The sequence below is a fragment of the Saimiri boliviensis genome, chromosome 2, assembly GCF_048565385.1.
Source record: "Saimiri boliviensis isolate mSaiBol1 chromosome 2, mSaiBol1.pri, whole genome shotgun sequence".
Taxonomy (NCBI): domain Eukaryota; kingdom Metazoa; phylum Chordata; class Mammalia; order Primates; family Cebidae; genus Saimiri; species Saimiri boliviensis.
The window spans coordinates 81,188,555-81,203,178 of record NC_133450.1 but is presented as its reverse complement, the minus strand read 5'-3'; the positions used below and the strand labels follow the sequence as shown (position 1 = coordinate 81,203,178).

Below are 14,624 nucleotides of genomic sequence, written 5' to 3'. Positions count from 1 at the left end.
GTCTAAAAACGACCAGACGGAACATAAAACATGCTGTAATTATGGCTCTTGATTTTGTAAAGGCTTTGTTCTGTATTTTCCAAACAGATGAAGAAAAAGTGCCTGCAAACACCACGTTTTAGCTACCCCTTTTGCAGCACTTGTGAGATGGGAACTATACTTGCCTTGCCTCAGCTGGGAAGTGGTTGTGGAGATAGGGGAATGGCTTGGCTTGTTACAGGGGTTGGAAAAAGGGCAGGCCACACTGGACTGTGGAGGAGGGAGCTGGTCCTTTTCCCCCAGAGTGAGTCTGTGCTTCATCCCGAGTTTCCTTACGTGCCTGGGGCACCCTGAGTCCTCAGGGAGGAGGGTGGCTCATTAAGGTAGATTCTCTCATCTGGCATCTGCCCATGAGCATGCAAGCCTTCACAACATCTCTGCTTCTGCTGTTTTCAAAGGTTGGAAAACAAAGAACCAGACCAAAGAGGGGGCAGACTCTGCTCCCACCCCCGGACATGGCGCCATCTTTGTTTTCCACTCCAGGTGATCGTGTTGCCATCGAGCCTGGTGCTCCCCGAGAAACTGATGAATTCTGCAAGATTGGCCGATACAATCTGTCGCCTACCATCTTCTTCTGTGCCACACCCCCCGACGACGGGAACCTCTGCCGGTTCTACAAGCACAATGCGGCCTTCTGCTACAAGTTAGTGTCCACGGTCCCACCGCATCACCTGGGACCTCTTTCCCTTCATTAGTTTGGTACTCTCTTCTAGTTTCCTGTGGTTTTTCTTTATTCTTTTAGGTCATAATTCCAAACACGAGGCATCCCCTGGGCAGGCTGCTCTTGTTGGTGGCATTGAGGGAGGGTAGCCTCCCTAGTAATAAGACTGACTCACAGTGGCTGGTTTTAGTCTTTCAGTTTCAGTTACCCTTAGTTAGAGTAACATTAGAAAACTATTGCTGAAATCACTCACCCTCTGCAGACATCCTGGAGAGAACTGTGGTTCATCCTCCATTATTAGTTTCTTTTTTTTTTTTTTTTTTTTTTGAGATGGAGTTTCGCTCTTGTTACCCAGGCTGGAGTGCAATGGCCCGATCTCTGCTCACCGCAACCTCCGCCTCCTGGGTTCAGGCAATTCTCCTGCCTCAGCCTCCTGAGTAGCTGGGATTACAGGCACGCACCACCATGCCCAGCTAATGTTTTGTATTTTTGGTAGAGACGGGGTTTCACCATGTTGACCAGGATGGTCTCGATCTCTTGACCTCATGATCCACCCGCCTCGGCCTCCCAAAGTGCTGGGATTACAGGCTTGAGCCACCGCGCCCAGTCCCCATTATTAGTTTCTACTGTAGCTATCAGAAAAGAAACCTACAACAACAATGACCTCAACAATAACAACAACACACCGTGACAGGAATGGCTGACATTTCCTGAGGAGCTGTGGTGTGCTGCCAGGGCTTAAACTCTGGGGTCCTGGATCTACTCCCTCCTAGCAAGTGATTTGGAAGAAATGATTTAACTTTTCTCTGCTTCAGCTTCATTTAATCACCAAAGTATTAAATAAAGTGATACATGGAGAGTCATAATTATTATTACTATATGCCTGCCCTTGTACTAATAAGTGGTTTGCATGCCTTAACTGATTTAACCTCCACAAGAATAATGGTGAGGTGAGCACTGTTATTGGGTTAACCCAGGCAGAAGGAAGCTCGTTGGCTTGGGCACAGAATCAAACTGGGGTCTCTGTGATACTCAAGCTCCTGCCCTTTTCCCACTCCCCTATCCTACTCCAATTCTCACCCCTGAAATTGTGAAGTTGAGTCTGGAAGAAGCAAAGTGCTGTCCTTTCTGCATGGCCCCGCCACGGCCCCAGCCATTGAGCACTGGGGTGCTGAAATGCAGCTCTCTCTCTGACCCAGCTCAGATGTGTTCTCCTCCCACCCCAGCCTGGTCCCTGTGGTGGTTGTCAGCCAGGATGCAACCTGTCTGATCCAGGCCAGGTGCCAGTCACAGGAGCAGTCCCAGAGATTTGAGTTTTTCTAGGGCCCGCTGGGAGCCTTGTGAGGAGTCACAGAGCAGAGCCCTTGTGATGGGTTTAAGTCAACACTTGAACCTGCTCTAGAAGTAAGCAGGTTACATGTGCAGAGTCCATCTTTCAGCAAGTGGTTTCTGAATGAGCCCATCTCTTTTGGGCCCTTTCCAAGTCAAGGGACCAAACAAAAGTTTCACGGAAGGCAGAAGGGCATAGTGGTGAAGCCCACCGGTCTCTGCTGATTATAACTGTGTGACCTGGAGCAGGTTACTTAAATTCTGTAATTTTGATATCCTCGCCTGTAAAATAGAGATAGTAATGGTACCTCCCTCACAGAATTACTGATGAGATCCAGTGAGAAACATGTATCAAGTCTCCAGCCTGAGGTCTGGCACAGTGTAGGTGCTCAGTAAATGGTAGCAAGCTTTGCCACAGCCATGTCCTAGTGGTCTGGGGATGGAGGTTCAGGATTAGGAAAGAGAATCTTGTGCTGGCAGTTCGTAGGGAATAATGGGGCCATGGTTGGAAGTGGCAGTGGGGGTGCTGAGGAAGGTCTCTGGGGCGTCATACAGCCTCTGCCTCTCTTCTCCTCCCAGGGTGCTTTCTGCCCATATCCCCAGTTCTACCCTGGACCCAAACCCTCCTCTCTGATGTCTTTTTAGGATCCCCACATTACCACGGCCTCTTTATTTTCATACCCACCTATTTTCTAGTTACCTGCTTCCTTCTTGGCTTCTTGATCATCCATTACCCCCTTTGGCCTGTTCCCTGAACCCCATTGTAAAAACTACCAAGTTGCCTCATCACTCCCTGGTGTTTATAAAGCCATGAAAGGTTAGGGCTGGGGAGAAAGTTGGAGTCTACTCATCCTCCTTCCCTATGAACCCCACTTGACAAGAATGGGGAGGGTGGACTCAGTGGCTCTCTCAAGGGCAGTGGCAGCAGAGCTGGGCTCCAGGACTCCTTGTGCACCCTTCTGGTTATACCCCAGGTGGCTTTCCAACATGGTTAGCTGTGTTGGGTGCAAGGGGACGAGGCAGCGTCTGCTTAATCCATAGAGTGCTCTCCCTGAAAAATCTTCCCTCATCACCTTCCCCAGTCCCAGCTCTCCTCGGTGCAGTTCTCATGCAGGCCGCCCTCTGCATAGAGCCCAGATGAGTTCTGCAGGAGGCCCATAGGTGGAGGGGCAGGCATGTCTGGGAGCCTGTGGAGGGGGGTCCCTGAAAGAGTTTAGGAATCTTCACTATTTCATTTTAAACTTTTTCCCATTATATAGAAGGGATACTTCTAGAGCAAGTAGGAGTGTGACAGCAGTCAGAGCAGGAAAGTGGATTGGAGTAGGGGAAGTGATGGGAAAGAAGCCAAAGAGAGGTGATAAGGGGGTGGTGGGTGGCAGCTGGGCCTCCACAGGCCTGGTGAGTGGTTCTGTCAAGGAACAGGGATGGTGACAGAACGACTCTGAGTTAATCTGTTGAAAATCGGGGACAGTGTTGAGAGGATCATGGGGATGAGCATGTGGTTAGGCTGCCACATTTATTTCTTTCTGGAACTTGAGGGTTTTCTTGTTTCTGTGTGTGGAGATTTGGGGCACTGGGCAAAATCCTGGGCACTGAGGAACTAGCAGAAATGGGATATTAATATTAGCAACACAGCTGCTCGTATCAGGAGCCAGCTGATACAGGACAGGGAGAGGATGTGCAATCAGGACACCTTGGTTAAGTCTGGCATTCCGTTCCCTTGCCTGGTAACCTTGGCAGTTCTCTTAATGTCATTAAGTTTCAGTTTTCTTTTCCATAAAATAAAGCTTTTAAAAAAAAAGACTGCCCTTCCTGCCTAACCAGATTATCATGAGGATTAAATGAGATAATGGACAAGCATGCTTCCTTATCTGTAAAGCCTGATGCAAATGTCTGCTGTCATGATCTTATTGATAGGGTCAAGAAGCCAGTGGAAGTGAAAACCTAGAGCCCAGAGTGAAGGTGACACAGCATTTAGCCAGCTATGTGAAACAGGGCCTTTTTCATCTTAACTGGTCCTGGGTCAGCTGGGCAGCTGCTGTCCTCAGATGTGGTTCTTCTGGAATGTATAATTTTGGTGGGGGTCGGGGCGGCGACTATCAGAGTGATGCCCATTGCTACATCACTGTTCTGCAAAGCTGGTGATAGGATTGTTTGCTAAAGTGAAACTAAAAAGGCTCTAAGTTTGAGAAACAGATGAGATGCTGGAACGTGGCCGTGTTAACTCCTTGTTAAGTAAACTTTTCATTTATTAATGACAACCACCATACCTTAGCTTGGATAGCACATTAAAGAAAACATAATGTGTTCATTTCTCCGAAGTGATTTCTCCAAAGAAAACCGTGTTGCCGTCTTCACATGGGGACAGGTTGTGTGTGACACAGGTTCTGGGATCAGAACGTATCTGGCTTCTAATTCGAACCCTTTGGGCCCCTCACTAGCTTTGGACCTTTGGGGCAAGTCATTTAACCCACCACACCTGTCTCCTCATCTGTAAAATTGGAATGATAGTACCTATCACAGAACTATTCCGGATATTTACATGACTTAATGTATATAAATTACTTAGCACATTGCGCTGTACATAAATAAATGCTGGATAAATGTTAGCTATGGTTGTTATTACAGTAACAGGCATATATAACACTATTGTTAGCATTGATTGTAGTTAACTCAGAAGATCTCTGTGTGTTGAATGACTCCTCAGGCTTCCTGACAACGTCACCTTTGAGGAAGGTGCCCTGATTGAGCCACTTTCTGTGGGGATCCATGCCTGCAGGAGAGGCGGAGTTGCCCTGGGGAACAAGGTCCTTGTGTGTGGAGCTGGTAAGAAACAGAAGCCACCCTGTTGCGGGTTCATTGACTGGGAATGTGGGGACACTTGTGCCCATCTCTTTTCCCCTCCAAGGCTTGGATTTGTTCTAGAATCTTTCTGAGTAAGGAAGGATCGCAGTGTCCCATTCCCTCAGTGACTAGCACTTTGCTAAACAAATGAGTATCTGTAGATATGATATTAACTAAGGTTGTAATACCTAGGCAACACAGCCCCTTTGTTCATTTAAAGAATGAATTGGCTGGGCACAGTGGCTTATGCCTATCATCCCAGCACTTTGGGAGACCAGAGCAGGTGGATCACTTGAGCCCAGGAGTTCGAGAACAGTCTAGGCAACATGGTGAAACCCCGTCTCTACAAAAAAATAAAATTAGCTGGTGTCGTAGTGTGTATCAGTAGTCCCAGCTACTCAGAAGGCTGAGGTGGTAGGGTCACTTGAGCTTGGCTGTAGTGAGCCATAATTGTGACACTGAGCTCCACTTTGGGTGACAGAACAAGACCCTGTCTCAAAAAAACAAGACCCCATCTCAAAATAAACAAGCAAGTAAAAGGAATTAATCTGGGCTGGGTGTGGTGGCACATGCCTGTAGCACTTGGGAAGGCTGAGGCGGGCAGATCACTTGAGGTCAGAAGTTCAAGACCAGCCTGGCCAACATGATGAAACTTTGTCTCTACTAAAACTACAAAAATTAGCCAGGTGTGGTTGTGTGCCCCTCTAGTCCCATCTACTTGGGAGGCTGAGGCAGGAGAATTACTTGAATCTGGGAAGCAGAGGTTGCAGTGAGCCAAGATCATTCCACTGCACTCTAGACTGGGTGACAAAGCGAAACTCTTGTCTCAAAAAAAAAAAAAAAAAAAAGGGAATCAATCTGGTGATTATTTTTGAGCCCTTGATGGGAAACTAGGGAAGTTTTTTTTTTTTTTTTTGAGATAGAGTCTCGCTCTGTTGCCCAGGCTGGAGTGCAATGGTGCGAACTTGGCTCACTGCAACCTTCACCTTAAATAAATATTTCTGACAGTAAAGAGAAGGGAAACTCTGAGAACTTTTTTTTTTTTTTTTTGGTTTGTTTGTTTCAGACAGAATCTTGCTCTATCACCCAGGCTGGAGTGCAGTGGCACAATTTGAGCTCACTGCAACCTCCTCCTCTCAGGTTCAAGTGATTCTACTGCCTCCTGAGTAGCTAGGACAATAGATGTGTGCCACCATGCCTGGCTAATTTTTTGTATTTTTAGTAGAGAAGGGGTTTCACTGTGTTAGCCAGAATAGTCTCAATCTCCTTACCTCGTGATCCACCTGCCTCGGCCTCCTAAAGTGCTGGGATTACAGACGTGAGCCACCGCGCCTGGCTAACTCTTAGAACTTTCAAATCATACCAGTGAAGTAATGGCCTAGTCCCATCCGTGAATATGGCAGACCCTGCTCCTGGCCGGTGGGAGGAGTGAGCAGTGGTCTGTTCCCATACCAATGTGAGCCAGCACTCTGCCTGCAGTGGGGTTGTAGCTGGCTACCTTCTCTCATCACCTGTTTCAGCCACCTGGAACAAGCCCTAGCATGCTCAGACCAAGTCATTCTAGGCTTCTAACTACTGGTGACCCAGACAGTATGCTCACACCTTGTGAATGTGATCTGGTATACCTCATACGTGTTTGTGGCTTTCTTTGGCAGGCCAAATAAGTGATCACAGGGCTTCCCAAGAGGGGTGATGGACGTAGAATATACTTGCTACAATGGGCTAGCAGACTGCAGGACTCGGGTGACAGATTCTTAGAAAAGTCTGCATGGATCCAGTACCTTTTTACCATAGAAAAGGAAAATAAGTCATACATACCACACACATGCATGCCCTGCCCCCAGTACACACACACACAGAAATTAACCTGTAATCCCGTCACCGATTAGCCCAGGAGAATCACTATTGATATTTTGGTGTAGAATCTTTTAGCTTTTTTGTTTTTTTCTGAGACCATGCTAAATACCCTTCCTTTTATCTACTCCTTTTAAAAAATCAGGCCAGGCACAGTGGCTCACACGTGTAATCCTAGAACTTTGGGAGGTGAGGCAGGCAGATCACCTGAAGTCAGGAGTTCAACACCAACCTGGCCAATATGGTGAAACCCCATCTCTACTAAAAATTAGCCAGCCATGGTGGCAGGCGCCTGTAATCTTAGCTACTTGGGAGTCTGAGGCAGGAGAATCGCTTGAACCCTGGAGGTGGAGGTTGCAGCGAGCCGAAACCACCCCACTGCACTCCAGCCTGGCAACAAAGGGAGACTGCGTTTCAAAAAAAAAAAAAAAAAAAAAATCAATCAATATACTGTGAACATTTGTCCATGTCAATAGAGTTATGGCATAATATTTAATAGCTGTGTAGTTTTTAAATTATGCTTTGTTGGGCATTTCAAGTATTATTTTCCAGTGTTTTATTTTCTGAGGGAGCTCACAAAATTGTTCTCAGGAGGTATGTACAAAAAGTAAATCCCCAAAGATATTCTGCATTGCTTTCATTCTGTGGGTCTGGTTTTTATATTAAAACCGTAGTGTCACATAGCATGCAGATACTACAGGGAAGGAGGTATCTCAGGCAAATTCTTGGACACCTGAGTATCCTGGGGCTATCTGGGCAGCTGGGCCAACCCAAGGAACCAGTTCACTTAAGGACCCTCTCCAGGTGGTCCTCAGAGGGCACATAAGAGGAATATGCCCCTCTTTGGGGGAGGTGTGATAGGTTCTCATGAAGGCAGGGGCAAAGAGAGAACGGGAAAACAAATCCAAACCTTCTGACATTTCTTATTCTCTGAATAAGTGTATGTTTTATTTAATCCCATGGTTCTTTGAGATTATCTCCACCAGCGCCCAAGAGTGAGTGGAAAATTTTTAGCTCTGAGGTTTGAGAGGATTAAATGGAACCCAGCACTAGGAGCATATTTTATGCAAAGAATAATTTTTCATGTATTCATTCACTTCTGCATTCAACAAACAGCTGCTAAGGTCTTATGCCAGGCACTGGGATAGATGCTAGAGACACGCAAAAGCTGTGGTTCCTGTCCATGGCCTGGACAAGTGGGAGAGCAGATGTTGAGTATTTCACACACATCTTCCATATTCTACTTTGTTTAGGGCCAATCGGGCTGGTCACGTTGCTCGTGGCCAAGGCAATGGGAGCATCTCAAGTAGTGGTGACTGGTAAGACTTTGTTCTTTCTCACTGTCCTTGACTGGGAAACAGCTGGGCCTACTGTATGTGTATGTGTGAGGAGAGGCTATCTGTGACTGTGGAGGGGGTAAATGTGTACATCTTGTGGGTTGTGGAGATATAGAAGAGTATGAGTGTGTTTTGTGTTGGGAGAGGCTATCTGTGGGAGGGAGAGAGAGAGAGAGAGAGAGAGAAAGAGAGTGTGTGTGTGTGTGTGTGTGTGTGTGTGTGCATGTGTGTGTGTGTGTGTGTGTGTGTGTAGCTGTGTGGTGGATATGGGGGTGTGTGGAGATGAAGAAGCAGTGAGTGTGTGTTTCGTGTGAGGAGAAGCTGTGTGAGAGAGTGTATACGTGTATAGCTGTGTGGTGGATATGTGAGTGTATGAGGGTGTAGAGCAGGGGTGTCCAATCTTTTAGCTTCCTTGGGCCTCATTGGAAGAATTGCCTTGCCACACATTAAAAAATACGATAACACTAACAATAGCTGATGAGCTAAAAAAAAAAATCTCAAAGTCCTGAGCTGCATGGACTGTGGGGTGCAGGCTGTGGGGTGCACAAGCTTGATGTGAAGCGTGTGTGTGTCAGGCTCAGCACCACCACCCACTGCACCAGAGCTCTGCTGCCATCTGATCTTGCACCTCCATCTTCTTTTCTTCCTAATGAGTCATCAGATTTCTCTGTTTGAAAGAATTTTTTTTTACCTTCAGATCTGTCTGCTCCCCGGTTATCCAAAGCCAAGGAGATCGGGGCTGATTTAGTCCTCCAGATCTCCAAGGAGAGCCCTCAGGAAATCGCCAGTAAAGTAGAAGGTCTGCTGGGATGCAAGCCGGAAGTCACCATTGAGTGCACCGGGGCAGAGGCCTCCATCCAGGCGGGCATCTACGTGAGTGGGCTGAGGGCAGCTTTCGGGAATCAGTGTAGGGGAGTAAAGGAGGCAGAAGTAGGGAGTGAAGTTTCTTTACCAACTTGCTGTGTGGACCCCAAGCCAAAATGGTTAATTTTTTGCTATCTCTGTTTTCTTTTTTTTTTTTTTTGAGGCGGAGTTTCACTCTTGTTACCCAGGCTGGAGTGCAATGACGCGATCTCGGCTCACCGCAACCTCCGCCTCCTGGGTTCAGGCAATTCTCCTGCCTCAGCCTCCTGAGTAGCTGGGATTACAGGCACACGCCACCATGCCCAGCTAATTTTTTTGTATTTTTAGTAGAGACGGGGTTTCACCATGTTGACCAGGATGGTCTCGATCTCTTGACCTCGTGATCCACCCGCCTCGGCCTCCCAAAGTGCTGTATCTCTGTTTTCTTATCTCAAACTTGCCTTACATCCGCATTGGGCCATCTAAGGGTCACAGACGACAACAGCTATACGTGAGCCTTGAAAAAGGTTAAGGACACACACCTTTGGGATGGGCTTGGCTTCGTGACAGGAAACCATGCCTTAATTTAATGTGGGAAATCCCCATCTTATTTTATGGAGGAAAACTGCAGTCTTTTAGTCATTGATCTAAAGTGACAGTCATTAATTCAGTTAGTTATGAAGGTGAAGTGATTTTCCAGGGTCACAGCTGGCTACTGCTTGTATTATGTCCCACAACTAGGTGCATATAAGCTGCCAATGCCCGACTCACCCCTCAGCCACTTATGGGACGTTGCCAGGAAGTAGAGGTGGTGGGAAGGAGTGGCGTTGACAGATCGAAGGATGAGGAAAAGAGGGGAAAAAGAATAACTTCCAGGTTCCAAGCCCTACTGTATGCCAGGTTCTCTGCTCTACTTTATGAACGTGATGCTTACCTTTGCATAATACTCCTGAAAATCAGTTGCCATTATATGCTGAGGGATTTGTGGTTTATTTGAGGCAAGCCACATCTGGCCCAGGCTCAGGCCCAGCCCTGCCAGGCCCCAGTGCCTGAGCTGCCTTGCTACTTAGGAGAGGAAAGGAAGGCAGGGACGAACAACCGTGCGAGGGTGGGGGGGACAGAGACTGTCCCTGGGGAGGGTAGCAGGCAGCTGCCACCACAGGGAACTCCCGCCCTTGCCTCCCAGACAGCTTCCCCACGGTAGTGTGGACTTCCTCCTTCCTTCTGAGTCACAGCTGATTCATGCATGAGGGCACTTCACATCACAAGAGACATTCTAGGGAAGGCTGACCCGCCAAGCTGAGTAGCAGAGCTGCCTTGACCTCCTCCTACAAAGTTGCCCAGTGGCCTTGGGAGCTGAGGAAGCAGTGACAGAGAGGGAGGAGTGGGTGCCATCTTGGCACTGTCCTGAGTTTCAGCTGGAGTCGGCCAGCCCTCTGCTTCACTGTCAGGGACAGTGGTCACCGTGTGGGAAAGGGGAAAAAAAAAAAAAAAAAAAGCTAAAGCTCAGAGAGGAACAACGGGTCTGTGTGTGACTGGTCTACCCACGGTATGTCTTAGGTACCTGCTCCATGCCAGGCTCTGTGCTGGGCACTTTGAGGGCTAAGACATGAGTAAGTCATGTCTACTGTCTTCAACTCGTCAGCAGGTCAGTGACCTCCACACCACAGAGAGACAGTATAAGCTGGGGGACTTAAAGGATGTGGCCCTCCTTCCTCTTATGCCCTGTCCTTAGAGCATTTGGAGCAGTTGGCATTTCCAGATATTGACAGTGGGGCCCTGGTTGCCAGGCTGCCTGAGGCAGGCATGGAGGTGAATGTAACCATGGGCCTCGCCAGGCCTGAAGCAGTGTCTCTCTTGACGTAGGGAGTGGAACTGTCATGCATGACAGGTGCCGTAGAATGCTACAGGCCACCCTGCCAATAAGCAGGTTAAATGGTTGCACCAAATAGGGACATATCTGGGCATCACCGTCCCGCCAGGTTGTGACTGGATAGTGTTTGTGATGAGACGTTGCAAATGCTTTGGGGTAGAATTGATGTCCTCTCCTTGGTGCAGAGGCCGTAGCTACAGGACGGTGTCCAGGTGGTTCCAGCATTCCTTGACCTGTGGCCAGCACACTGCTGGCATCTTGGCAGGTTGGGATGGCCAGTTGGTATTCCTCCTTATCACCAGGTAGAGAGGAAGTACTGATAAGGGAGTAGTTTCCCTGGAAAATGGGCTGAGAGGGCACGTCCAGGCTGCCACAGCTCTGAAGCAGCGGCGCCGGGAGTCACACCCACACCACTCAAACCCCGAGTTCACCTCTTGCTCATGGCACCGCAGGCCTCGCTCTTTGTGTATCCTTCCTCCCAGAGGTGGAGGCTGTGATGTGTGCCTTTCTCTAGTTCCACTGTTTAGCACCTACAGTGGTCCCAATAAATGCTTGCTGCTGACCATAATCAACACCCAGCGTGAATGAATTGTCCATTGTCCTGTCTCTCACCACACTTAGCACAGTAATCCCCAGAAAGCCCTGGAACAGGCACAGCCCTCCCAGGGAGTTCTGCGGAAATTGTCAGGAGAAATTTTCACTGCCACCTCTGACCCATTCCAAGGGGAGAACTGATAAGCCAGACAAGCATTCAAGGAAGACAAAACCCATTATGGCTCATGCTGTTGAGGTAAACATCTCTGGAACATAAAGGTTTCTCACTGCCAGCCTGCACGCACGTACACAGCCGTTTTTAAACCACAGAATACAAGCGGCCCATCTGTATCATGTTTATAGTTTCCTCACCACCGGTGAGCTTAGAGGGCGGTGGTTCCTTCTAGCTCCGATGAAAGTGCTGCCTGTGGAGGGGCGCTCTGGGGGTGCTTCCACAGGTCCTGAGACTCTGGAAGTGGCCGAAGCCAATATCGGGTCTCGAATCTTTGGAAGACATTCCCACTGTGCCTGATTCTCCGTGGGTTAAGTATATTTTTTCAGAAGCTTTAAAGAAAGCAGTGTTTACTCTGCCACTCGGTTAAGTTTGGTTGGCAGGTTGAGCAGTTCAGCAGTATACAAAAATCATATTCTCTGGAATTTTTGGATGCTCAGCTGATGCAACCAGCAGCTACTTGTGTGATGACAGTATGTTATTTTAAGTGGGAAGTCAGCGTCTGCTTATCTTCTGAGCTTTCTTGTTTTTACCTCCTTTTCAGGCCACTCGCTCTGGTGGGACCCTGGTGCTTGTGGGGCTGGGCTCTGAGATGACCACCGTGCCCCTAGTGCATGCAGCCACCCGGGAGGTGGATATCAAGGGCGTGTTTCGATACAGCAACACGTGAGTTTTGCTCACAATTCCATTTCTTTCTGGTTATTATAAACAGAAAATCTTTCCTCTTCTCATTGCCCATAAAGGCCCCCTCAGCCTCTGGGCCTATGAGTCTCTGCCTGCTTGTTCATGGCGGGTACTCTCTGGCCACACTGACAGCTGTGAGATATAACAGGGATCCAAAGGGAGAACACTCACTCCCAGTTAAAGAACAGGAGGGACAGAAGGATGGATGGAGGGAGGGAGGGGATTTTGAAGCACGCTCTTGCTGGGTGTCTGCTGCTCATCCTCCTCAGAACCCTTGAAGGTTGAATATAATGGTCATGCTCTTTTACAGGTGGCCAATGGCGATTTCGATGCTTGAGTCCAAGTCTGTGAACGTAATGCCACTCGTCACCCATAGGTTTCCTCTGGAGAAAGCTCTGGAGGCCTTTGAAACATCCAAAAAGGGATTGGGGTTGAAAGTCATGCTCAAGTGTGACCCCAATGACCAGAATCCCTGATGTGAATTGGCTCTGCCCTCATCCTCACTGTCTTAGGAATCTCAGGACAGAATGGCTGGACAGGGGTGGGCTTTGATGCAGAACTTTCTGTCCTGAATGTTAAGAACAATTAATACAATTCATCACGAACAGAAGGCCTTACACAGAGGAATTGGTGTGCCTTAAAAATACAATTTGGGATAGTTTGGGGGAACTTGTAGCCAGATTGACCCGTACATGCTGAACAAAGTTCAGCAAGTAGAGCAAAGTTTGGCAGGCAGGTGCCAGGAAATTCCCTTCTTCCTGGAGTGCCTTCGTTGAGTAAGGAAAGCTGGCCCTTGGGTTTCCTGGTTCCACTGCTAATGACCCGGAGGGGAATGAGGGCTGAGTTATAAAGAAACAACTTCATGAAGACTTAACTGGCCCAGAAGTGGATTTTTCTGGAAATCTGCCACTCAGGGTCTGGGATGAAGGCTTGTCAGCACTTTCAGTTTAGAATGCAATGTTTCTAGAGACACATTGGCTATTTGATTTGATGACAAAAGGAGAATAAGAAAAGGCATCACTTTCCTGGATCCAGGATAATTTTAAAAACAACCACATTAATATAATTCATTATATTAATATATTAAAGGCTATAGGTTAAACCAGCTTGCATTCCTCTAATATGGAAAAAGTAAGAGGACTTCTCAGCATTGTGTGAAGACTGCCTCTTCTTCAACTCCTGAGGATTGTGTTATTTCACTTGCGAAGTGAAGGACCCCCTCCTCAACATACCCTGTCCCACCTCTAGGCATGGTCCCTTGTCACCAGGCAGCCAGGAAACTGCTACCTATGGACATCACCAGAGACCAGGAGGGTTTGGTTGGCTCACAAGACTTCCCTACCCTGCAAGATTATCATCCCCTCCTAGGCTCATACTCACTGATGATTATTAGACAGTTCCATTTCTTTCTGGTTATTATAAACAGAAAATATTTCCTCTTCTCATTGCCCATAAAGGCTCTTGGTATCTTTCTGTTGGAATGATTTCTATTAACTTGTCTTATTTTCATGGTGGGTTTTTTCCTGGTAAGATTTAGATCCAAATCACATCATGCCCATTTGTGACTTCGAGATTATGCATCAAGAATGAGGAAATAGTAGCCATGACATAGCTTGAACTATAACCTTTAATCCCTTACTTTGGCTGCAGGTGGAGGGTGAGTTTGAAGAGGTTCTGATTTTCTTGTAACTTGGGAAAGCCATGTCCTTGTGCCTGAATCTTTCAAAGTGCTTTGGGTAATAAATATTGTTGGTGGTATCTGACTCATGCTACTCTTTATGCCCCTGTTTAGGGAGGAATGGACTTAGGTTATCCATTTCCCAGAGGGAAGGATCCTAGGATTTTTGAAGGTGACATATTTTCTGCACCAAGTATAATTTCATCGACATGAATCATCTCTAATCCTCACAACAAGCCACATACACAATCACTTTGTAAGTAAGGAAAATATTAAGTGCCAGAAGAGACCTTCAGATCGTTTAACGCAACCCTTCAGTTAACAAGGGAGGAAACTGAGGCTCAGATTGGGGAAGTGACTTGGCAAATCACACAGTGGGTTAGTCAATGGCCCAGGATCAGACAGAATCCAGGAATCCTGGCATCAAATTCTTTACAACATGCTGCCTCTCAGAGGCCTGAGGGGTCCAGTCCTAGAAGACAAGTGATGCTCCCCATGCCACCACCCCCACCAAGCAGCTCCTACTGATGAGAAGATGCACTAAGCAGTCTTGGTGGGAACATCATCCTCACACCCTGCGCCCACTTTCAGGTGCCTAGGGAAGGAGCTCAGTGTCTGCTTCAGTCAGGGCTTTAAGAGGAGAAGGAAGCTAGGGGTGAGGGGCAGAGGCTTCACCAGAGAATGTCTGCTGGTGACTTGGAGACAGTTCCTGCAGA

General features: G+C 47.7%; 1 protein-coding gene across 1 annotated transcript in view; it reads left to right on the top strand.

Moving 5' to 3' along the window:
• The window catches only part of SORD (sorbitol dehydrogenase), a 40,206-nt gene extending 26,213 nt beyond the window's left edge, over window positions 1-13,993 (top strand). The window contains exons 4-9 of the mRNA XM_003928915.4: window positions 523-682; window positions 4,737-4,855; window positions 7,981-8,046; window positions 8,762-8,937; window positions 12,091-12,212; window positions 12,541-13,993. Coding sequence (XP_003928964.2) covers window positions 523-682; window positions 4,737-4,855; window positions 7,981-8,046; window positions 8,762-8,937; window positions 12,091-12,212; window positions 12,541-12,706 — 809 coding nt within the window. The 3' untranslated portion in view covers window positions 12,707-13,993. The remainder of the gene's footprint in view (window positions 1-522; window positions 683-4,736; window positions 4,856-7,980; window positions 8,047-8,761; window positions 8,938-12,090; window positions 12,213-12,540) is intronic.
• The last annotated feature ends 631 nt before the right edge of the window (window positions 13,994-14,624 follow it).